Source organism: Festucalex cinctus, chromosome 5, assembly GCF_051991245.1.
Source record: "Festucalex cinctus isolate MCC-2025b chromosome 5, RoL_Fcin_1.0, whole genome shotgun sequence".
NCBI classification, from domain to species: domain Eukaryota; kingdom Metazoa; phylum Chordata; class Actinopteri; order Syngnathiformes; family Syngnathidae; genus Festucalex; species Festucalex cinctus.
In genome coordinates this window covers 15,175,243-15,201,153 of record NC_135415.1, presented here as the reverse complement: position 1 = coordinate 15,201,153, position 25,911 = coordinate 15,175,243, and the positions used below count along the sequence as shown (strand labels likewise).

Here is a 25,911-nt window from a genome sequence, read left to right as displayed (position 1 = left end):
CTGCATTCGAGGCCTTATCAAACAGCCAATAAGAAAGCTCGAGTTCTAACTTCGGTATCCAGTATTGTTTAGTAAATATTGTTTGATTTAATCAAGCGAACGAATCAGTTAATTTAATCAAGTCTAACCAAAACATTAGAAGCTTCACTGCAAAATATATTAACGATACTGTAATGCAAACGTGTCAGTTATTTAACACGAGAAAATAATTCATCCATTTTATTAACTGCTTAATCCTCACAATAGTATTTTACAAACACATATATATATACACAGTATATATATATATATATATATATATATATATATATATATATATATATATATATATATATATATATATATATAAATGTGTGTAATTTTAAGACTAAAGTCAAAACAAAGAAAAAAAAAGTTTTTAGCGTGGTGTCTAGAAATGTGCAATATTAAAACACATATTAGAGATGTACTTACGTATTTAATATTATATATTTCTGGACACCAACAAAAGCAAATATTTGTAATTTTGTGGTGAAAAAGTAATAATTTTCAGAAAATGAATACCACACACCAAAAAGTTATATCGTTTATTTAAATAAAAATGTAATTTTTAAAGTTAAAAACATAACAAATGCATGTACACAGAGTTGTTCAATCTCTATGAGTTAAATATGGTTTACTGAGGACAACATTTAAAAAAAAAATGTAATCTCATTTTTTCCATTCATACGGAGGCCAAAAAGATGCTTCAAGTATTTTAAACAGTGTCGTTTCCAGACGTGGTCTGGGCTAGGAGGCCTTCTTTAAACTGTCTCTTCCTCTCCAGATTCTCATTTGCTTTCCTGCGTTTGGCTTTCTTTTTGACTTCAGCCGCTTTCTTTCTGACCAGAATGCTGCTGCTCTCTCCTTTGTAGAAAACGTCCAGTTTTTGCTGCATTATTTCCCGCGCTCGCTTTCGATTAATGTCCACCGATCTGGTTTGATGACACTGCAAGGGCAAATAATGAGGTCAACTCAGAAAATCTCAGCAAGTGTAGAATTCAAGGAATTACACCAACCTTGACAACAATCCCAGATGGGACGTGTTTCAGCACCACGCAGTTGCTGGTCTTGTTGGTGGCCTGTCCTCCGGGTCCAGAGCCCCTTACGAACTGCTCCTCCAGCTCGTCTTCCTCCAGGTGGACCAGGTCGACCAGGTCCTTCTTTCCGGCGACCGCGACCCGCGTCGGTGCACCCGGAAACGGATTCACCACTGAGGAGACCCCGGGGTACTTTTTCCGTGCCAGTCCATTCGCTAGGCCATTGTACATGTAACGAACGAACAAGGAAAGCCTCGACATACCTTCAAGTAAGTCCAAAGAAGTAACGAAATGTGTATATATTATATACATATTAATTTAATGTCTTTCAGATAATCATGTTTACCTTTGGCTCCCGTCCGGTGAATCTTCTTCCACGGTAAAAAAAAAAAAAAAAGGACAAACCAAAACAAAAAACTTCTTCTTTGCGGGAAATACGCCATTTTCGTAGACTCTGTCGCCCTCTGGAGTTTAAAAAAAAAAAAAAAAAAAAAGACTCGTGATGTATACATTTAACAGTATTTCAAATACAATTTAAACAATTAATGTAATCACATTTATACTATATAAATAAAAAGTAAATATAAACCCTACCCTTAAAAAGGACCAAATAACTAACATATTAGAAAGCCCATGCAAATATTCGAGACATGTTGTTTTGATGAAAATATAGTCCCACACTTTATACAAAACAATAAAAGTATTATGAGCATGTTTGGAATTTTAGGGAACGTAAAGTAGCAGTTCTACAAGAACAAATTTTCTGAAAATAAATACCACACTTCAAAGAACAAATTGTGACATTGTGAGAATATTTTCATATTTTTATGAATAAAGTTGTGACACTGCCCGACAAGTTTTTCAATTTGTGAAGATAAATGCCACACTTCAAATTCAAAGAAAAATGTTGTAATTTTATTAGACTGTTTTAGTAACTTGTGCAAAGCAAAATTACATCTAAAAAAATTATGCAATTTTACAAGGGCAAAATTAACAATTTGACATTTCAACTAAATGGTAATTCAATGAAAAGTACCATGTGTCAAAGAAAAAAAAAAGTTGTAATACTGTCAGAATTTTTGTATTCATACAAAAAAGTAATCATTTTACAGAAGCAGCATAGTCATACTTTTACAGAAAAGTGAAGTTTATGAAACTAAATACAACATATCTATCAAAGAACTTTTTTTTCCAGTTCAAAATTATATTTTTAAGTGTTCTGTTGTTGCAATATTTTGTTTTTTCAAATAGTTATCATCATTATTATTAGAGGTTTTTGTTTTTTACTTTTTTTTGTATTAATTGTTTTTATGTTTTATTTTTCTTTCTATGAAGTTGTTTCAGCTATATATATATATATATATATATATATATATATATATATATATATATATATATATATATATATATATATATATCTCGAATGGAGCTGAGTTGGGAGGAACAGTGTCTGACAATGTTGTATGAAATACCACAAAAGTATTTTAATCTAAATGTCAATATATATGGTCTTTTTTTTTTTTTTTTCCTTCATTTTGCAGAAAACCACCATGGTGCTTCCTGTCTTCTCCCCTGGTAGACTAAAAATAGTCCATCAGGAAACCCCATGTTGCCCACAGAAAACGACAATCTCTCCATGACCTCTCTCGGCAAGCGAAATTTTTTTTTCCTCAATACTTAGCGTGCACATTCAAAAATGTTATCTCCCATGAGAGTGAAAACCCATTAATTGGGGGATAATTGTAAATGTTTAAAATGTTGCTGATTTACAAATGGGTTAATGCTCTCCAATTTTTATAGTTGTTTATTGATTTTGGTAACAAACACATAAACCAAATGTGTAAACAGACAAAAAAAACAAACACCCAATGTACAAGTTATAAAATTGTGTGCATTTAATAGAGTGAAATAATAAAACACTAATAACTAAAGATTTATTGTTATTTTTATTTAAAATTTCACACGCGGGACATACGTATTAGTTATTAATTTGAACAAGAACGAGCAAAATAATAAAATTACAATGAAAAAAAAATCACTAATAAAAAATGAAAACGATAACTGCAATGTCCATTTAAAAATTATTCAAACCAAGTAATTAAATAATAAAAGGTCATTCGTTTTTGTTAACTTTTTTTTTTTTTTTTAAATCTTGCACCCGATAAATACTTCTTATCGGTTAACCCCCCCCCCCACACACACACACACACAGACACACACACCCACACACACTAACTAAAACTAACCCGAAAAGGAATAGAAACTGTACTTAATAGCAACTATAAGGTGGTGTAATTTGTATTTGACCAGCAGGGAGTGTCATTGTGCTTGCTTAAAAGTAGCCATGTCAAGCTGCTATAAAAAAAAAAAAAAAAAAACACACCGGAAGTCTTGCAATATTAAACGCAATATTGCGCTTGAACGCGCTAATTTTTATTTTTTTTTAAGGACATAATTCCATATTTCATCCCTTATATACTCCCTCCTTTCTCTTCTTCCTCCAACAATATTTTATTTCCTTATTTCCTCCATCTTTCTTTCATGGCATCCTTCATCTGTCTGTCTTTTTCTCCCTTCTTTCGTTTCATGTATTAATTTCTTTTTATTACTTAAACTGCGTTTACTTCGATGGTCTGTACTTCCTTCTGACCCGCCAATCTTTATTTTCTTCCATTCCATCCTTTCTTTCATACCAACTTTGCTTCCTGCACCATGGTTATACTGCTTTTATTTCGAAAGGCTAACCGGATATTCGGCGGCCTATGGCGTCACTCCTGTGTCTTGGCTTGTCTCGGTGTGACGTGCTGCTCAGGGACTGTGAAGTCTCGCTGCGTTTCAGACTTGCGGAGTGACAACTTCACGATGGCGGTGGTGGTGCCTCCTCCTCTTCGTCCTCGTCGTCTTCCCTGCCGGTTGGCCTGAGCTCCTCATACCCGGACACACGTCGTAGCCCCTGGGCCGCCGACTCCCGCCAAACGATTTAAGGGCGTTTTTTGTGGACGTCGCCCGTGGGCTGACTTTGGCCTTTTTAAATGTATATTTTTTAGTGGGGTGATTTGTAGCCGCTCCCGTTGCCAAATATGCGGGCCTGAGTGGCAACAAACCTCGGCGGGCAGGAATCGGGCGTACGGCGTAAACACGCCGAGGATGTGCTGATGACGACGGCGATGATGTTTTGTGGTGGCGTCATCTGTGCTTCCAGTCGTCGTCAAGGAAATCGGGACTTTTTTTGGCGGGGGTGCACTCGTTCCCATATCATGGACCTCACCGGGTGGGCGGCTGCCGCTGAGTCCCGCTGACGCCGGGGAGGACCCCACCCGCCGCCCGCTCCGCCAGGTGAATGAACTGTGGGATTCCTCCTTCCCAATGCCGAGGTACATCGCAGGTATGTGATGAGAATTTTTGTCATGGCCGCCATGTTGCTAGGTAACTAAGTGCCGGGTGGGTTTACTGTAGTTCAAAACGCCCCCCCAACCCCTATTTTTCTTTTCTTTTTGTTTTTAATTTTAACTTTTGTACCTGTTTCCTTCCGCCATGTTGATGTTCACCCTCATGCTGTGTCAGCGAGTTGTCTTCAACCACAAACCAGGAAGTGCACATGCAGTCAATCATTTGCAGATTTTACCGACTACCACAGCCGGTCCCACGCTTCATGGGGCACCGAAGCGACATTGAATTTATTTTTGGTGGCCCTATATTTATGTCGATAATGTTGACTGTTGATCTCATTGTTAACCGGACTTTGGGAGTCAGCCAAATTTATATACCCATGTATAGTTTTTAATCTCCAAACTAAGGTAGCTGGGGTTAATTTATGCAATTTTTCTAGTGAGATAGTAAATATCGTCTCGGTCTGATAAAAATTAACAAAATTAATCAGTATAGCGTTGCCTTGAAATCCGAGTGAGCCTGTCATTGTTTTTTTTTTTTTTTTTTTTTTTTTTTTTTTTTTTCTTCTAGTGAGCCTGTCATTGTAACGTTGGCTGATTTGTTTTGCTTTGACTTGCAAGCAAACATTCAAAATACAAACACTACATTGTCGCAGCAAACTCAAGTTACTTTAAAACAAGCGGTAATTTGGCAGGTAATGAACAATTCTTCAAAAAAGAGGCTTTACCACAAAGCCTTGCCTAAGTAAAGTTTGCTTAGCTTAATGCTAACAAACAAATGTAAAATAATATAGATGGGCTAACAAATAGCATCAGTGGCACGGTGTAATTACCCTTTACGCAATGACTATTTGAACACCAACAAAGGGAGCAACACATGGAGACATGTATAAAAAAAAAAAAAAAATACAGTCATTGATTTTTTATCATCTGCAAAGAACAACTAATATTACTGCAGCTTAGTGAGGAATAATCGATGTACTGTCAGAATCTGATGATTTTTTTTAGGCTGCCACAAAGTGTTCTCCATGACACATTCTTGTAGCCGATAATATGTAACATTAAATCATTCTCTTAAATAAGACCAAGTATTGGGAATTTCTTGCTTCTCCAAATATGCTGCCTTCATTTTTAATGATACCTGGTTCGCGTTATTCCATGTCACTGCTGTGCTGTCCCTATTTTTCTGCATTAAATGTGATCTCAGTCAGTCGAGTGGACTTCACCTCTCCTCTAAGGAGTAGAAAGTCGAGATATATTTTCAAATCAGGGAATAAAAGTACACAGTTGTAAGAAAAATAAATACAGTGGTACCTTCATTTGAGGTTTCAAGCCGTGGTTGATTATTAGCATTGTGTTGCGAGGCAGAATTTGAGATATGATTCAGCTTCGAATTATTATTTTTTATTCTTTTTTTTTTATTGTGCCTTTTTAGGTACTGCAATGCTTTCGCTTATGGGCAAGGATTGAGCCACAGTACCTGATGCACTTTCTAAAAGACAAAAAATATATTTTATTGATTTATATTTTTAAAAATTAATTGTGCATTTAATTGGTTCTCTGAATTTTAGTCTACCAAATGGAAAGAGCCTAAAAAATCCACAAACTCGGTTTAAAAACCTACAAATTTGATTTGTTCCGTGACTCTCTTCTCAAACCATAACGAGGCAACGTTTCCCATTGAAATGAAGGGAAATGAAATTAATCCGCTCCAGTTACTGAACGATGTCATATGCACCTTAGTTTGATCGTGTGGTTAAAAATTACTTTCTGTGCAGTAACGAAAGACAGGAAATAACAGTGGGTTCGCTAGCAATGTAGTGCAGTATTTGCATTGCATTGTGGGATGTGGCGGCCATTTTAGGCAAAAAACAAAGATACCTGAAACACAGAGTCAATGATGTGTGTGGGGCAGAAAACCAAAACAAAGTTCTGCGCCCTTCGTGGCCATCCAAAGCCTTTTCATAAACCTGGAAAAAGTACTCAAGTAGAGTAACAAAGTATTTGGACTTGGTTATTTCCAACCACAGCCTTTAGCCTCATATTGAATCGGCAGTAGTGTCCAAGACCAGCAGGCGTGATGTGGCATGTGACTCTCTGTTTGTTTTGTCAACATAAAGGCTGATCTCAAGTCAGTCAGGTACATCGGGACAAGATGTGACTTGCATTTCCACAAATCAAGAAATGCGGCGCGCCGAGATCATCACGTTATCTGCGCACATCCCGCCGTAACATGTTGAGGTCCGCGTGACGGTTGGCCAGGGATTTTGTGCAAAAAGGGACATATGTCATTCCATGCGGCCAATACACTAACTTCCTGTTTTATTGTTTCCGGCGACCACGCAGGATTTTCAATGTGTCATCATCGTGAACCTTTCAAGCGTTAACTTGTAATTTTTTTTTTCCCCCGGTTTGCCTAACCAGTTTTAAGAGTGGGGTGTGACACTTTCGCACGTTCGCCCGAGGAACTGTTCATGCATGTACACACACACACAGGGCGTGGCCTACCGCAATGCAAGAAGGAAAATCTTTTAATTAAGTCAGTGCCACAGTTGATTTATCATTTAATCCTTCCAAGGTCATTTGAGGTTTGTTTGATAACTGTTTTTTTGTGAGCCAGAGCTCCCCCTACAGTTTGTAAGTGTAATTTGCTTTTAAGCCACTGTGGTGTAGTAACGTTACGAGGGGGAAAGTCACAATTATAACAGCTCAAAGAAGAATGTTGCAGTATTTTAAGAATATTTCTATAATTTTACAATGGAAATTGTAAAATTAGCGTTTTATGAGAATAAATGCAACAACTGAAAGATTAAAAAGTAAGATTAAAGTATTAAAGTAAGTTTCTGATGGAAAAAGTATGAAGTTTATGAAAATAAATACCACACTTGAAAGAAAAGAACTTGCAATGATTATGAGCATATTTGTGTCATTTTACAGAGAAAATTATTTTGATAAAAAGTAATAAACACACTTCAAAGAAAAACATGGTGGTATTTCAGAATAGTTGCACACAATTCTATGAGGGAAAAGTAGCAATATTACCAAAAATAAAATACTACCACATTTGAATTCAGAGGTGGAAAAAAAATCATGCTGGAAAGGTTTCATGTCATTTTTTCCCCCTTCAAATGAAACATCCATCCATCCATCCATTTTCTTGACCGCTTATTCCAAACAAGGGTCGCGGGGGGTGCTGGCGCCTATCTCAGCTGGCTCTGGGCAGTAGGCGGAGGACACCCCGGACTGGTTGCCAGCCAATCGCAGGGCACACAGAGAGAAAAGAAAACAAATCATTCACAATAAAATATCTTTGAAGGTAGGCTATTATGAGAATATTTGTTACATTTTACAATTGATACAATTGATTTTACAAAAATATTTAAAGAAGAACATTTGCGATTTAATGAAATTATTTGTGTAATTTTATCAGAAAAAAGAATCATATTATTAAAATAATTGACACACATTAAAGAAAAAAGTTGGAATATTATGGCACAATTTTTTTATTTTGCAAAGTCAAGTCATCTTTATTTATATAGGAAAGTTTGAATGTCATAAAATAAATTGCCACTCTTAAAGTGATATTGTGAGAACGTTGGTGTGTAAAAAAATACAAATTTTATATAAATAAATATATAAATAAACTCCATACTTTCTGTAATTTTAATAGAGAAAAAATCAAACCATTACCAAAGTAAATACTACACCTGAAAGAAAAACATGTTTTGTGCTTTCATTAATGTACGGTGTAATTTAATTTAACTAAACGCAACACTTCATGTGATATAAAATATTTGTGTAATTTTATGAAAGAAAACACACTTCAAGTCAGCAAGTTGTAATGTATTTTTTTGTACCACGTGTTAGGGCTGCACGATTTTGGAAAAAAAAACTAATTGCAATTTTTCAAACCAATATTGCGATTGCGATTCGATTTGCGATTTTTGTATTTTACACATTAAAATGCATGGAAACAGTACAATTGTGAGTCAGTTTAGTTTTAAGACAAGTAGTTTGATCAATATTTTAACAATGCAATACTAATGTCACTATTTGATTAGTATGAAAAAGTACGAAGCGGAGACGTCCTCTTCTGTTGAATATGCTAAGGGGGGAGCTTTGACCTACATTATGCTTCTAAACCAAATAATTTGCCAATAAAAACAATACAGTGTGGCTCAGGCTATGGTGAGATTATAATATCGTTACATATTCAGAATAATAACACAGAATGGAAAATAACATCCCAATTATTTTTTTGTAGCATCATTAAATTCAAACAAGACAAAGAGAACCATTAATAACTGAATGTAAACAATCTTCAAGTATCAAGTGTCAACATTTAAACAGGTAAACATTGCACACTATTTTGCACTTATATCAAGTAAACAAACCTTTAGAGCTCAATACTCATGACAAAACTTTGAGGTCTGTCCATTGTGTGCATGAGGCTTTTGAAGCCTTTCCTTGACAATATAACGGATTATAGCCCTTTCTTGTAGTTTCTTTGTGCCTATGCAAACTTTTTTCATAAGGCGTGACTAACGTGAATGCTGCTGTTATTGATGTTTGCTTAGCACGGCCGCCAGTTGTTTTGCCTCCCTTTCGTCAGTCTTTTTTTAACCTGCTTGACATGCTTCATATTGAAGTCGGTGGTGGTTTTTTAAGTGTTGATATAAGTTGGTCGTGTTGCCTCTAGATCTGGCTACTCGCTGATAGCACATTTTGTATCTGGCGCATTTCTTTTGGTCCACGTCATTGTTGTCGAATCCGAAATACGTGCAAATTATCCGGGCCAACTCACTATAGACCCTTCCAGTGTGATGTCACGTTGAAGTGCGCCCCTAGCTGTGGGGAGCAGGGCGTCAATGCGCGTGAATTGGAAAACAATCAGTGGGAGCTAGAAAATAGGTCAACCAGTTGATAAATCAGAGACCAACGCCATGGTGAACTTGTGCGTGTCCGACGGATTCTCTAACGGCTCGAACAGCGATGATGCCTAGCGCGACTGCGAGCAAAACGACGACACAACTGCTTTGCACCCATAAAAAGTACGAGGATATGCTCAGACTTTTTCATATTCAGCTGGTCATAACATTAACCTCTGATTGTAAACTCGAGGCAGACGTGATGAATGAGCCATATTATCTTTATTGAAACAATCATACTTTTTTTGCATAAGTATTCAAGTCATTTTGAACAAAAAGTTAACAATTTAACATGATTATTACAATGAACACTTAAACTCGGGCTTGATTTCTGCTGAGGAATGTGTAGTAAACGTGCGGTCTGTTTATTAGCAGCTAGCAAGCTAAGATAGCTCGAAGACTTCGATATAGCAAGACAACACAAACGATTTAATGAATGACAATTTACACCATGAAAGTAATGATCAACATAATGTTTCAACGACTTCCACTTTGCCCCCCAACAAACTCAATTTTTTTTTTTTTTACCTAGCGGCTTTTTTTGTGACACTTGACATATTTCCCACCTTTTAACAAAAACGCTTGCCGAAAATCAAGCTCTCTACATTCATTTGTCATGGGATGTTTGCCCTCCCGGAGGCGCTGCGGGAGCTAAGCAGTGATGTCAGCTGGAAGGGTATATTCCGATTAGACTGAATCCGTATGGCAAAACGGAATGAAAATGCACCATATAAACACCTCGATCGGAATGAAAAGGCTGAACCAGAATGGAATTTCATTTGGAATCACAGGGGTGGTATATTATTTTCTTCAGTCCGAATGAGCGTCATGTAAAAGCTTCATTCGGAATGGAGAGGCTGCGTGCGGCAACGCGCATGCTCTGTCTGGACATAAATGCATCATGACATGAGTGTTGCCAGATGTACGATAATTATCGGATTTGTACGATAATTTGATCCTTTGTACGATGTACAATCAATAATCCTAAAAAATGGCAAATATACGATAATTTGACAATTTCGTCTTATCGCTGGCAAAACTGAAACTGCCAGTTTTTGCGAACCCTGAATGCATTTGTTCTCATGTGACATAATACCAGCCAATCGCGCTTTGCTGAGCATGAGAAACGAGTGACGTCCATGCATTGATTGGCTAAATGGTAAGTGCCAGCCCCCAGGAGACGCTCCCAAACAGGAAAGACTCAAACCACCTATCCAGTAATATATACAGATTAGTGATGTTAACTCGCAACGAAGTCCTGAGTGCCTGTGAGCCGTGTGCGTTTTTTAAACACGAGAAAGACTATATTTGACTGTCGCCAATCAGTGTATTTCGGTTATGACGAGTGTACGATCATTTCCATCAAAATATGATAATTTTGAATCTACCGTATGATTATCCTATGTTCCCACCTGGCAACGCTGCATGACAGCGTTGTTTCCACACACTAAAATGGCGGCGTCTCCCCAGAGCTTGTCTGCCAGGGGATAACTTGTTTTTAAGTACTTTCAACTTGTTTTTAACAAGATGTTGCTTCAATAAAAGTGTTAACACTATCACTACTGTGCTAAATGACGAATTAACTCCATCTTGATAAATCACGTCCGTTCGTCCCGCGCCATGATCTGATTAAATCGGGGAGCATGTAAACGGCAGATCGGAATGGATCATATCCCATGTAAACAGGTGACCCGAGATATTCATTCGGAAAGATTTCAGTCGGAATGACTAAAAAAACAGTTAACGTGGATAAAAAAAAGGCCCCAATTGGTGTCAATGAGCAGGTGAATAACTTGAAGCAAGACGTCTTCATTTTATCTTGGGTCGTCGAGTAGTATAATTTTTTATTTTTTTTTTCAACCCCCCTCCATAGCTAATAAGCCCTGCAGGCAGAGTCTCACGCCTTCTTTGCGTCACTTGTTTGACAGTCAATAGATTTTTATTGGCGCTGGCAGCACAGCGGGGCGCTTTAACAAGTTTTATCCTCAAATAGAGCCCACCTGCTCGCAAGACGCCAGCTACATGGCGGCAACTATTTTGGTCACCTTTTTACCGAGTAGTGGAGTGCCTGCAGTCTTGAAGCAAGAAGTGGTGCTTGTGCTCAAAGTTCAAGGTTGTTACCTGTGCGGGATTTGGAGCATAGTAAGGAGACAAGGTGATTATTATTATTTTTTTTGTTACCACTGGTAAATGTAAAAAAAAAAAAAAAGCCATTAACTGCATTCAGCGGCACGTTGTCTGAGTGGCTAGCACGTCCGCCTCACAGAACTGAGGACTCGGGTTCGAGTCCAGGCTCCAGCCTTCTGGGTGGAGTTTGCATGTTCTCCCCGTGCCCGCGTGGGTCTTCTCTGGGTACTCCGGTCTCCTCCCACATTCCAAAGACATGCATGGCAGGTTAATTGGGCGCTCCAAATTGTCAGTTGTGAGTGTGGATGGTTGTTCTTCTCTGTGTTCCCTGAGATTGGCTGGCAACCAGTCCAGGGTGTCCTCCGCCTACAGCCCAGAGCCAGCTGAGATAGGCGCCAGCACCCCCCGCGACCCTTGTGAGGAATAAGCGGTCAAGAAAATGGATGGATGGATGGATGTTTCATTTGAAGGGGGAAAAAATGACATGAAACCTAAGATGTGGAAAAATGAAGTGCCGCTTTGCACCCATTTGCAACGAGAGCCGTCTGATTCGCTGCGTTCTTCTGAGCGGACGCTCATCTTGATGCCGTTCCCAATAATGTGGGAAGTGGAACCTGCGTCACGTCTCCCGCATTTTCTTTTTATACAACCCCCGCCCGCTTCCTGTGTCCTCAATGTACTGTAAGCGTGTTGTAAAGGGAGGGGGTTGCTGTTTCCTCTTGCCTTTTTTTTTTTTTTTTTTTGCACGTGAAAGGGCTGAACAGGTCATCAACGGACTTCTGTATTTGTTTCCAATCAGTCAAAGTCCGACACCTTGTTAGATGACGGATTGGCTCTTCTAATCGGAAATTGCGTTGTTTGCACAGTTAATCTTTTGTGAGGACATCCTGTATTTTTGTACCTTATGACACGTATTTTTTCGTTTGGGAAAACTACAAATGACTTCTTTGTTTTTTGGATATACAGTCAACCGGAGTTTATGGCATGGGGGTATGTTCCACACCCACCTGTGATGAAAATCCCATCCGATGTGGATTTTTTTTCATCCCATCCATCCATTTTCTTGACCGCTTATTCCTCACAAGGGTCGCGGGGGCTGCTGGCACCTATCTCAGCTGGCTCTGGGCAGTAGGCAGGGGACACCCTGGACTGGTTGCCAAACAATCGCAGGGCACACAGAGACGAACAACCATCCACACTCACACGCACACCTCGGGACAATTCGGAGCGCCCAATTAACCTGCCATGCATGTCTTTGGAATGTGGGAGGAGACCGGAGTACCCGGAGAAGACCCACGCAGGCACGGGGAGAACATGCAAACTCCACCCAGGAAGGTCCGAGCCTGGACTCGAACCGGAGACCTCAGAACTGGGAAGCGGACGTGCTAACCACTCGACTACCGTGCCGCCCGGATTTTTTTTTTTTTTTTTTTTTTTTTTTTTTAGGCTGTTGCTAGTTCCGATATTTGGCAGAATAAAATTACGAAAACTGATTAATTGGTTGATTAATTAACAAAATGTTACACACTCTTGCTGACACACTTCTCTTAATAATAACAAAAATGCTTGCTTCACGTTGTTCATTTGTCACTTCTTGTTGTAGTTTACTGTAAAACTGACATGAGGAACAAACATATTTACACAAAAATAACATAAATGTAAAACACCGTAGACAAGCTAATTCGAAACCTTTAATATATATTTCTAAATTAAATATTGACATATTTTTTTTATTTATTTATTTTTGTTTTTCAAGTGAAAACTATTATTGTAGGTTGTCCCTATTTTACTTTGAAGATTCTGTTTTGGGTTAGGGAAAAAATGTATTATAGTGGGTGTCAATTATACGTTGATTTTCGCTATTCTTGGATTGCCCCTTTGTGATTTCCACTAACAAAATGTCAGGTATCTTAATGCTAGCATTATTAGAGTGATGACTTTTAAGGTGTGATGTAATTTTGTTGTCATATGTAGTGAATATTATACTTTTAAATCTAAATCGCAATTCAGTCTTTTCGTGAAATTGTTCAATCCTACCCTTCGCTTCTTCTTTTTTTCCACCTGACTTTGACGTGGGCTAAAAATAAGACCACCTCCCCCATCTGCCTCCCTGTGCCCCCCACACTCATACTACACACTTTTGTTGGGAAGTCCTTGTTACTTTAGTGCACGTTTTTTAGACAAAAGTGTTCAAAGTGTAACGTGTATGTGCATGCTGAAGCGATAGCTGCTTTTATAGGCTTTGACCTGATAAGATAAGGTAATAAAAAAAAAAAAAAGTCCTGTTTTTCCCGCAGAAAAGGAGAACATGACCTCAATGAAAGAAAAGGACAAATGGCCTTTTATGGTCAACAGGAGAGAGAGAGAGAGGGAGAGAGAGGGAGGGAGAGGGAGGGAGGGAGGGATGGAGGGAGGGAGAGAGAGAGAGAGAGAGAGAGAGGGAGAGGGAGAGGGAGAGAGAGAGAGAGAGGGAGAGGGAGGGAGAGAGAGAGAGAGAGAGAGAGAGAGAGAGAGAGAGAGAGAGAGAGACTGAGAGAGAGAGACAGAGAGAGAGAGAGAGAGAGAGAGAGAGAGAGAGAGAGAGAGAGACTGAGAGAGAGAGAGAGACTGAGAGAGAGAGAGACTGTTTGGAATCACTCGCTCATTCTCTTCTCCCTTGTTGAGGCAGGCCCGTCCGCAGACTTTAGTGGGGGTGCATGTAATTCATGGGGCGGCCCAGGCGCCCTTACCGGTACATACAGTAGACGCTATCCTAAGCATGTGGACGCCACAGCCATCTTGGATGTGGCAAAGTGAAGTATTTGTGAAGACTCCTTGTTCACTTGCTCCTTGGAGATGTATCATCAAGACAGAACTCATTGTACTGTTGCTTTTTGATTACTAGAGCTGTCAAAAATTAATTGATTAATCGATTATCAAATGAATCGACAAATATTTTAATAATCGAGTTATCGTTTGGAGCCTTTTTTTTTTTTTTTGTAACTGTAATTTTTTTTATTTTTAACTTACCAACAGTAATTGTTCACTCATTTATGTAGTCCTTCGGGAAAGAAGACTGATTATCATCTGTGTTTAATCAAAATAAGACATTTACAAACATCTGTATTTACTTTGGAAAGCTGGGACAGAACCGGTAACATAGTAGTACAACATCAATCCCCATTTTTATTTTTAATCGCTATACAAATACAAAGTACAAAATAACCAATCTCTGGTTAATAAACAGTAACCAAGTAAAAAATGCTTTTCCATATACATAATACACTTTAACGCAAAATTAAAAGGAATCAGATTCGTCGATTCTAAAAATATTCGATAGTGACCGCACTAGCTGACTAATCAAAATTCTAAGATGTGATCAATCTGATTAAAAAAATGTAATCGTTTGACAGCTCTATTGAAAACTAAAAGCTACCTAAAGTCCGAAAACCGTGATCAATCATCACCAACATTTATGTTGACGTCTCAACTTATGTATACACCAACTTCTGAAAATATTAGAACAATTGCCCTAATGTTATTGATTTTGTGGACAATTAGTGTTTTCACTTCACAGAGGCACTCACTACAGAAGATTATGTTGCTTAATGAAAACATTTCTTTGCCCATAAAACACAAAAGATTGGCAATGTGATATTTTAAGAGATTGATGTGGGCATAAGTAGAGATGTCTAAACTTTGTTGACAAGGGATTACAGTTTTCTGACATATTAGGCAACTTTTATTGTTGTTTTTTTATGCTCATGTTGAGCCTGAGGGTACGGATGGGTAAGGTCACGAGAGTAACAAATGTGTATGTTCACAATCAATCCTAACTTTTAAAATCACTGATTAAAATCACTGATTAATTGTGTTTATTTAATTGTGATTTCAATATCATTCAAAATAATCATGATTATTGCTTTTCTATAATCGCCCATTGGATAGTTAAGGAACTATTCCCAAAACAAGCAGAGAGCCGGAGCCGGAAAGATTCAAATTTTTAGGAAGAGCACTCGGTGTGTCGTGCACAAGCGAGTTTGGAGGTATTTGACTGTAATCCAGCCGAGCGTCTCAAATTCATTTGTTTTGGCGGCACCCCCCGCTGATGAATGACTCATTCATTGATATTTCTAAATCACAAGCTTCACAGGGTACGCTCGTCTGTGATATGACCGTGTCTATCTGCTGACGAACACGTGTTCGTCTTTATGACGTTTGCAAGATACGCTACATTTACGACACCCAAGGAAAAACATAACAAATGTCAAAGCAGAAAGAGCCCTTTTCCCCTCTGGAGAATAATATTAGTGTAATAAAAATGTAAGTTTTTCTAATGAAACCGCAAAACTACTTAAAATGTTATTAAAAAAAAAAAAAAAAAACTGTGGTTGGCTTTTATTATTTGGCTTAAATGTCTACACATACAGCCAACACAATTTTCTTTCTCAGAAAAATACTTTTTTTTTTTTAATGACTTTTTTTTCTCGCTTGTATTATAAATACAAATTTATGCTCATAATGATCCACTTTTCTCAACAAAAACAACTTTTCCTTGCAATATTTATTAATACTTTCCAAATATTTGTCAAATCAACTCATTTCGCATATACACACAGTCATTTCCGTTGACATTTTTTCCAACATTGTTTTCGTAACTTGTGTAAACAGCCCCTTGGTGTACTTCCTTTATTTCCTTATTCCATCTTTCTAAATTACATTTACAAAAGAGTAACAATGTGATATCGTAAACTTGAAAAAAAAGGATTAGTATTAGCTAGCCTCCAGATCAGGAAGAAGTCCAATGAACATATAACTAAGGCTTAAAAAAAATACAAGTAAATAAATTATTATTAAGTGTCATCTATTTTCTCACACCTGCCATTCTTTCACTCTGGTTCCATGTGTGAAAGTGATGCAAAACAATCACAGGTGACTTCCTGCCGACTCGTAAATGTAAAATACAAACGCCAAAGTCACGTCATGATTTGTGTGTATACAAATCAGGATGTGTCTTTGGTTAATATAGTACACAACTCGGTGTGTGTTTGTGTGAGTGTATGTTAAATATCAGTGGTAGAAGTAACCAAGTACAAGTACAAATACTTTCTTAGTGTTACTTCTTGCTATTCAGTAGTAGATTTTTGAGTATTTCTTTTTCCGACAACTTTTTACTTCATTAAATAGCCTTGTGTACTTTCTACTTGTTACTTTGTCAAAATAGGTGTATTACTATTTCCCCCCTCTAAGGATGACTAAGCTGTGACAAAGCAACTTAATTGTAAATCAGTCATGAAAATTTTTCCTTTACACCTTCCTAAAAAGAAAAAAAGAGAGTATGGAAATTCCACTTTCCCCGAAAGCAATTAATTCATCTCTTAAAAATGTCGGCTTTCAGTCTTTTGTCATGAATTGTGTTCCTGAAAATGACTAATTTGTGCATTTTGTTCCTTTATTGTACTCAAAGTCAACCTAAGCGTCACCTCAAAACCAAAATACGTATTTACCCCAGCATCATTTTTCGACGTAGCGTTTCCGTGCTACGGGAGCAGCAATGAGAATCAGAATCCGGACCCCCGTTTGTGCAAGCGGGCTCCGCTTCCCTCCGTCACTCTCAACTCCCATCTTGCGGGCCAATGAGCAGCCGGCGAGCCCCCTCGGTGTCTCCATGGCAACCTCATCCGCCCTCCCCTCCCCTCCCCATCAAGCAATGATGGAGCGGATTCAGGGGCAGGGAAGGAGAATGCGTTTTGGCCTCGGGCGTTCACATTTCGCCTCATAAGGTTGGCAGATTGCGATTCGTGTTTCGTGGTTCTTCCAATCAGCTCAGCAAACAAGCTGCTAACCTTTCCTTATCAGTTGAAGTCATTCCGTGGTCACGGTTGTAACTTAACTTAATCAGTTTTCTCCAGCTGAAATGAATTAAAAAGGAATAAATCAGTTTTGGCTCTCAAAACAACACCTACATTTTGAAAAGTAATCTAATTTTGATATATATATATTTTTGCCCCCTCCACATTGTGATTAGTTTTCACACATCCACTTCCCTTTTTTTTTTTTTTTTTTTACAAACACAAGCAATAAATTAATCTGCATTAATCACTGCTAGTTCTGTCAGAGCCACCACCACCCAAAACGACTTACCCTAGTATTGCTAATTTTGTTCCTATTTTAATAATTCAATGTCACTATGAGCTAAATTAGGCTGGGAATCCATAAACCGTCCCCATGAACCGGCCTCTGATTGGTCTATTGCCGTTCATTGGAGTAGCATAATGCATACTAATCACGGATAATGCTGGGTGATTATGAAATAAATATGCATCACAATTATTTGGATTGATATTGAAATAATGATTAAAAAAGACAATTATTATAAATGGTGGCATTTTGCCCCTAAAATTTGAGACAGTGGAACTAAAAATTTGTATCCTGTCGCGCAATTGCAATCAGTAAATTTGCAGGTTTTTTTTTTATGTTTCTTATAAAAAACTGTTATATTATTTGTCATTGCTGATTTCTGCTCCACACTTCAGCCCATTTTCTAAGTGATTGTTCCGTTCTGAGGTTCGATCCCAAAAGCGCAGACACAAATAAGATTTAACTCTTTATTCGCATAACATCGAGAGGCGTAGAACAAACATGACTAGACGAGAAACAATGCGAATACATTGAGAATCACGAGACGCCAAGCCCCCTTGGGCTGTGGAGATGCACAGAGGAACAGAGGTAATTATCCGACAAACACACACTTCTCGGTTTGGCTTATATAGACAGTCAATTAATCGGATTGGCTGTGGCTAGACATGTGGGTAACAGGACTGACATGGAATCATCTGATTGGCTGTTGATCAAGTAAAGAGATTAACTCTTTTACTGCCACATGTTATCAAAGAAAAACTATGATACGACAGAGGCTTTGATCATTGACGAAAAGAGATATAATGCTTCCTTCTGCATAGTTTAGAGTGTTTTAGATTCCACAACCCATTGACCAGGCAGCGCTGCACTTAGACGTTGCACTGAGAATAAATATAAAAAAATTTAGTTGACGTTGTTTAACGTTTATGGCAATATACGTGGTGATTTTACTGATCGTTATTAAACGTTTTTGGCGGTCAAAGAGTTAAAGATTCTTTACATCACATAGCTCCTGAAATCACATAGCATTTTTCCAGTTGAAATCAGATGATGGTTACATCAGTTCAAAACAGACACTTGACCTCACGGTCATGACCCAAACATAACCCTTGCATGACCCGAACTTGACCCTGGCGTGACTAGGGATGGGTACCTTTCACATTTGAACCGATACTGTTCCGATACTCTGTAACTGGGAATCGATACCGGTACTCAACGGTACCAATTTTCGGTACATTTGTGCTCTTGTTTTCGTTTTCTTTTTTTTCTTTTTTCTTTTTTTCCCAATTTTATTTATTTTTTTGGATGTAATAAATGTTCATCGTTATGTAACAGTATTTTTTTCTAATCAATTTAACAATTACTTTTAAATATATAAACTTTGACAAATAACAAGAATGTAAAACAAATAAGCCAGAGAGCAATAGTAAAAAAATCAATGTATAACAGTAAATATAGAAATTAATAATTGATGTTTTCATTTTTTGTGCAGTTATTTTTCCAGAACATAAAGACTGCCACACGCCGCGCAATGAGTTTGAAGTTCCAACCAACTTTTCACTCAATATAGAAAAAAAATATATTTATAAAAAAAAAAAAAAAAAAGTTGTAAGGGGACATGATGTGAGAATAATTGTGTTCAAATTAATCATTTGACTGCACGTGACGTGGTCTTTAATCCTCGCTACATTTTGGCCATAAGCTTTCGCGATTGTAAATATAGTCAAGAGTAGTAGCCTACTGTACATCCAAATTACAATGTCTATATACCTTAACGATGGTGACGCCGTTTACCTTCTGTCATGATTCTATTCGGTGGGGTCGCCGACACCTCCCTCCCAGCCGTGTGCTGATTCCGGGGAAGCGGACATTTCCAGCTTCCGCCGGGTGCGGAGGCTTTCCTCCTCCTTTATAAACTGTATGTATTTGTTTGGCGGGAGGCACAAAAGTCTCGCTAGTTCCCAAACCGTGAAATTCACGCCTCTTTCATTTTCATTCTGCTGCAGCCACGCCTTTGCTGCATTGCATCTTTACACACATTCAACCGTGAATAAACATCTCCCTTATCTCTTTATCGTATTTATTTTATCTTATGTTGTTACTCTAACTTTAATTTCACAAGTCTTAGGACGTAGTGAGTGAACTTGGGACCTCGGGTATCATATATTGTGCCGTATCATGTGGAAATGAATACCGGTACATATTTTCTTGAACCTTTGGAGAAAAAAAAATCAAAGGACAACCAGATAATAATTTAGTCACAAATTAAAATAATAGCAATAATAATAAATATGAATACAGGTTCTTCCTCCTATTCATGTGTTGGCCTCTTAGGGGCAGTGTGGTGCCATGTGTGGCTGGAGTACACACAATTAGATGAGAAGTGTAGAAGAAGAAAGTTGCAGTTGTGTTCTTTTAATATAACTTGTTTTTCACATATTGGGAACAATATGTGCCTTTGAGAATTGTTATATTACCTGTATATATGTATTTGTACTGCTTTTGCGTGAATTTTCATTTTTGCTAACTTCCTGCTAGCGTGCTAATAGGATTTAACATTGAATTTAGTATTAGCATTGGTGGTGGTGGTGTTTTTTTTTTTTCTTAAGAAAAACAAAAACATTGTTTTCAAAACGAACCCATGCCTTGTATTTAAAAATACAATGTGTGTAATTCTTTTTGTTGTGTGTTTAGTTTAACAGAAAACTCCAACTGTGGTGTAATTAAACCGTTTAATAATCACTCTCAGGGAGAGGGCGGGATCACATAACACCACACACTTGTTGCACAAGTAGCGGGGATGTATTCAGGGTACTTTCACAACTTTGGGAACTTGCATAGACACCGCATTGTTCGGCACATTGGTTTTATTTGATTATGATGTTATTTTTAGATCGAGAGAAACCAAAATCGAAATCACGATTAAATTTTGATAAACTGCCCCAGCCTTAATCACAGATTAGCTGCAGTAGCCTGGCTAACTGCCGTGCCTATATGGCAGCCATGTTTGCAGGGGCAAATTTGAAAATAAGTCCTAACTCTTTTACTTATGCTGTCCAATGTGGGCGGAGTAGTAGTTTTGTCTGCCATTTTGAAATTTAGTCTCAGTTTTAGTGCAATTTTAGTCATGCTTGTTAGTTTTTATCACATACCGGGTATCAGTATCGGGCCGAAACCAGCCTTTTTTCAAGTACTCGAGTACTTGTGACGCCGCATTTCAGTCTTTATTTTAGTCCAAGAAAAACATAATTTTATTCTTCTAGTTTTAGTCTACAAAAACTGTCGTTTTAGACTAGTTTTCTATTTCACATCAAATTTTCTCTTCTTTTTGATGAAAAACAACACAATTACACTGGCTTCTATGGCTCCATGCTATGAGCTAGTTAGTTAGATAGCGTTAGTTAGCAGTCGCATTGACATTGTAGAAACGTTATAGCCGTTTGATTAATGTTAAGTTGCAGCTGTAGCTTTATTTATTTATTTATTTTTTAACCTTTCACTGTGAATCCACCTCCTGTCTGTTTCATGTGTTTGGGCTGTGTCACATGACAGTGTCACAGACGTGACAGATTAGCAGAGACAAGATTTGACAAAGTCATATCATTTATTGTTATTAATGAAGGTTTTAGTCTAGTATAGTCTAGTTTTAGTCCAGTGAAAAATGTGTGTTGACGAAATTAACACTAGGGCGGAGCATGTCGACAAAATTTGATGATCATTTCCAGGATTTTTGTAAAGTTAGAAAAAAAATCCTCCCGTGATACCAGTTTCCCCAATATACATGGAATTGGGGCGAAAGCCTCGAGGATCCATGTCTAGAATTGAAAAGGAAGTCGCCAGTTTTGGCTCAATTTTTAAGTTTTGTTTTTGTTTTTTTTCACCAACAGCATCTAATGTGAAGACATTGCTCTCACACAAGGTTTGATTGTGATGTTGAAAGTAAAGTAAAGCGCAACAAAAAGCATTTTCCTGCAGGCCTGTGGGCTGAATGAATTAGCTAATGGTCTGTTCCAAATGACAGCATAGCCACGCTTTTCCGTTATCGGACCCCCTGGCCCCTCGGCGAGTTATGTAATGGCTGCGCAGCGTGAGAGATCCTTGTTTAACCCTGTCGCGTAACTGATTAATCCTGGTGTCATTTGCATATAAGGTGGTCTAATTTTGGATGCGGGGTGAAAAACTTGGTAGGCGTCGGGACCCTATTTCAGCAAGGCCGAAAACAATGGTTCCCTTTTTAAATTGTTGATGTCCCTTTTTTATGAAATGCTGCGAGAGATGGTACACTTTAGCATGGTTAGCATGGATGCCATATTTAGCATCTCTTGAGAGCAGAAGTTTAGCCGCGTGCAAACGAGAGCTGTGTTTAAGTCTTACAGTAGGAGGAAGATGAGGAGGAAGACGATGCTGATGAGGAGGAGGAACACAATGGAGAAGATGCTGAGAGGGTGTTGGGGGTATTTTTAGCTCATCCCCTTCGTACTGCAACGATGACTAAAAAACAAGGGCAGGTTGCGCATCCCACAAGCTTCTTCTTCGTCTTCTTCTACTTCTTCTTCCTGTTCTTCTTGTCCTGTGCCGTAGAGCGTTACTTTGCAGGCATAGTCTCCGCTTTGTTGACGTCAAACAAGTTTTTTTGTCGCAAATTCCCCTAAATGTGGCAATATAAACCAATCCTAATGGCTGGCCTATTGACAAGGCAAATTGTTGACTTAACTGATTTGCTTTCTGTCTGTTGACAAAAATATTTAGACACACCTCAATCCATTTTCGTGGAATCTTGAACAAACATCGTTTTAAAATGTAAACGTTCATTTTTTTGGAAAAAGCATTATAAAAAAGCCAAAAACCAGAAAAAAAAGTTCACCACACTGGAATAGTTTGGAAAACTGTCAAGGTTGCTCCTTTGGAATAAGTGTTGTACAAAAGGTCAAGAAAAAAAAAAATCACATTTGCAAAATGATCTGATCTAATTTGACACCCCCTAAACTAAAAGACAAACATCATCATACCAGACGAATATTTATTAAGAAAATAAAATTCTCATAATTGCTTTTTTCAGAGAAAAAAAGGTTGCAATATAATTTGGAAAAAGTAATGAAATTTTGACCTAAAAATGTAAAAACTTACAAATGCAAAAAGTTGTGATATTTCATAGGAAAAAGGCACAATTTTCTGTGAAAAAAAAGAAAAAAAAACATTTTACCTGCAAAATAACTTATTTTTTTTATAAAAAAAAATATATATTTAAAAAATGTAGGTGAAAAATGTAATTTTACCTGAAAAAGGTATACTTTTTATGCAAACAATTCACATTTAAATGGAAAAAGAACTTTTTTTACCTACTTTATTTAAGTTGTAATTTTATGTAAAAAGTCATAATTTTATGTGAAAGTGTATAAACTTGTAATTTTACGTGATAAAAATTATAATGCTATAATTTTCCTCTGTTAAAAGATGTACTTTTACGTTAAAATTGTATTTAGTAAAGAAAAAAAAAAGTCTTAATTTTACCTGTATTTTTTTTCTTTTTTTTTTTTTTTTTTACAGGGGGAAAAAGTCAAAAAATGTTTTATGAAAAAAGAATAATAACATCTGCAAAAATATGTTGCTTACAAGGAAAAAGTTTATGTTGCATGTGGCGGGAAATCAACAATTTTACACAAAAACTCTTAATGTTGTAAATAATTTTAAAATAAAATTATAATAATTTAAAAAATCATTAATTGTAATGTTGTTTGGAAGAAAGTCTTAATTTTACCCCAAAAAAACCATCAGATTTTACATGTAAAGTTTTGTGAGGGCCTAATGATAACAATTAAGAAATCATTTAAGGTATTTATGATAGAGAAAAACGAAAAAAAAAAAAAATCTGGATTAAAAAAAAAGTGAAAAACTCAACATTTTGTGAAAGTAGCTGTAATTTTCCTGAAAAAAAAGTTGTAATTCCTATGGGGGGAAAATGTGAAAATTTTAAAAGATATACATTGTCATTTTATTTGAAAAGTATTGCAAATTTGCTAGAGAAAGGTTTCCAAACGTTGTTTTGATGGGTCACTGAAGTGACTAGACGGGTTCTGGCGTTTGTTTAGCTCCCATCAAATATGTCCATTACCAGCTAGTCTATATGTGTCTTGTCATATCCCCGCTTAATTGCAGCAATTGTCTACACGCACACACTCACACTCACACACACGGTATTATGGGAAGCCCTGTGACATTTTAACCGGACGGCTGGATAAGTGCATCAACCCCGATGGACAGTTGTTGTGTCGGGCCGTGACTGTTGTTGTCTCGTCTCGTCTCGTCTTGGCAGCCGTCGCTACGGCCTGATTCGTCCCCCCACTTGTCGTGCGGAGGGAACGCCTTGTGAAAGTGATCCAGCGTATTTTAGGCACGCCAACTTTTTTCCACTGCCTGTCTAAAAGCGGGAATGTCAGATGGAAGGAGGGAGAGCGTGGAAGTCATTTGGGGTCATTTTTCATCAGAGCAGGAATGTTTTGATTTTTAATGCCACAATTATTATTAAATGATTATTAAATCATCAAGTTATTATTCATTTGACATGAATTGTTAATTTTAACATGTGTAGAGCCGCTGGCGAGCGCATCACTGATGGCCTCGGCCGGATGGCAGAAGAAGGCCCAGATGAGGCGAGCAGTTGCAGCACTGTGCTCGCGGCCAACCGTAGTCGAGTGCCAACGGGATCCTCGCCTCCTGCTTTTTTTTTTTTTTTTCCTGCGCCGCTCTTGCGTCACTGCCTCCAGGGGGAGCTATTTTTAGAACTGGACCGGCATATTCTCCTAGCAAGCAACGTCAGGCGCTCTGCTTGCGTATGCTCAGATTATTGTGACGGAGCTATTTTTACCCTTCGTGTGTGTGTGTGTGTTTTATTTTTATTTTTTTTTGTTTTTTTTTTCTGGGTCAAGCGCAGCGCTCACGCATTGGAGTGTTACAGGTCTCGCATCTGTATCGGGCTCCAAGGGAAATAGGAGAAACGATTTATAAAGGGCTGCTTGTGTTGGGTGGTTTGTTGTGCTGCTGTAACAAGAGATTGTACGTATAGATTAGGGCAGTGGTTGTCAAACTGGGGAACCGCGGGCTTTATCTTGGGGTTCATAAATTAATTTACAATGAATCGTAATTTTTTTTATGTATTTTTTTTAAATTAATTTACAATGAATCGTAATTTTTTTAATGTATTTTTTTTTAATTAATTTACAATGAATCATATATATATTTTTTTTTTAATTAATTTAAAATTATTCTTTTTTTTTTTTTAAATAAATAACTGACTTCTTTCAGCTGAATAAAAATGTTTTTCCACCTTTTCCTGTCTATCTGATTCATGCCTGGTGCCTTGTAAACAAGACATTGTGATAAAGTTGGGATGAAATTGCATGTCATAACAATGAGGTTTGGGCTCCTTAGTCTTGCGACCTTCCCTGCTAAATTGAGGTTCCTCGGTCCTGAGACCTCTCGGGTTTTGGTGCCGGGGGCTTTCCTTTCGGCCCCTTTTCCGCTAGCCTACTTTTATCTCAGCTTGTCCCGAGTGGACAGTTATTTCCAGCAAAAACGTGGCGTCCTGTTCTGATTTTTGTGCATGTGTGTGTTATTTCTTCTTCCCCTGCAAAGTGCTGATGATGTAATTCCAAAAAAAGCAAGGTACAGTAGTTCAGTTAGGTAAGCGCTCGCTTGTCTGCGTGAGCTCAAGTTATGCTTTGTGCCCACTCAGGATGCTCCCTGGGGGTCCGAGAGCTGTATGGGGGTCTGAAAATATATTTGCAATACATGATTGTGTTGTATCATTTTGAATCCTCTCTACCTAAGTTTTGGTCAGTTAAAAGTTCTGACATGATAGTGAAGTATCACATAGACCTGTTGCCTAAATCATTAAATAGTCTTCTTTTTCTACTTCTTGTTCTTTTAAACTCACATCTCAAGGCACCACTGTAGTCCATTTGGTTGCCACTTGCTTGTCTGCATGTGCCCGCAAGCTTAAGTGGTGTGAGGCATCCACGTAGGACACGGAAGAGTTGACCCACCCGTCCCTTCCCTCCCCTCCACGTGCACCTCCAGGTGCCGCCACCAAAGCTGGCCTTTGTTTGCCGGATGAATAACGCGGTGGGACTATTAGCGCAGCGATTATGGGCCGGCCGCCAGGGAAACATGCTCAGGAATGAGTGGATGTTAAAGCTTATGCAATGCTTGCGAGTCACATTTGGACGTGTAGGTCGTGCTTTCTTAACTCGCGCGTGCTCAATCGCACAAAAGAAATGGACCTGGTAAACA

At 37.9% G+C, this 25,911-nt stretch overlaps 2 protein-coding genes across 6 annotated transcripts in view; one reads left to right on the top strand and one right to left on the bottom strand.

Moving 5' to 3' along the window:
• Window positions 1–552: 552 nt before the first annotated feature.
• mtrfr (mitochondrial translation release factor in rescue) lies at window positions 553–4,673 on the bottom strand. 3 transcript variants are annotated; one of them, XM_077520544.1, is made up of 4 exons: window positions 4,578–4,673; window positions 1,405–1,522; window positions 1,038–1,321; window positions 553–967 (listed from the first exon to the last, which is right to left on the bottom strand). In XM_077520544.1, exons 1-4 carry the CDS (start codon window positions 4,668–4,670, stop codon window positions 737–739), a joined length of 726 nt encoding a protein of 241 aa, XP_077376670.1. In that variant the 5' UTR covers window positions 4,671–4,673; the 3' UTR covers window positions 553–736. The 3 variants fall into 3 exon arrangements, with proteins under 3 accessions (XP_077376670.1, XP_077376671.1, XP_077376672.1); XM_077520545.1 differs by having other exon boundaries at window positions 1,038–1,273; XM_077520546.1 differs by lacking the exon at window positions 4,578–4,673 and adding an exon at window positions 3,804–4,175.
• Window positions 3,757–25,911, top strand: part of LOC144018431 (membrane-associated phosphatidylinositol transfer protein 2-like) — a 60,163-nt gene continuing 38,008 nt past the window's right edge. The window contains exon 1 of one of the 3 annotated variants that reach the window (XM_077520539.1): window positions 3,757–4,443. The gene's annotated coding sequence lies outside the window, so the exon portion shown is untranslated. The remainder of the gene's footprint in view (window positions 4,444–25,911) is intronic. The other 2 variants (XM_077520540.1, XM_077520542.1) reach the window with 2 other exon arrangements.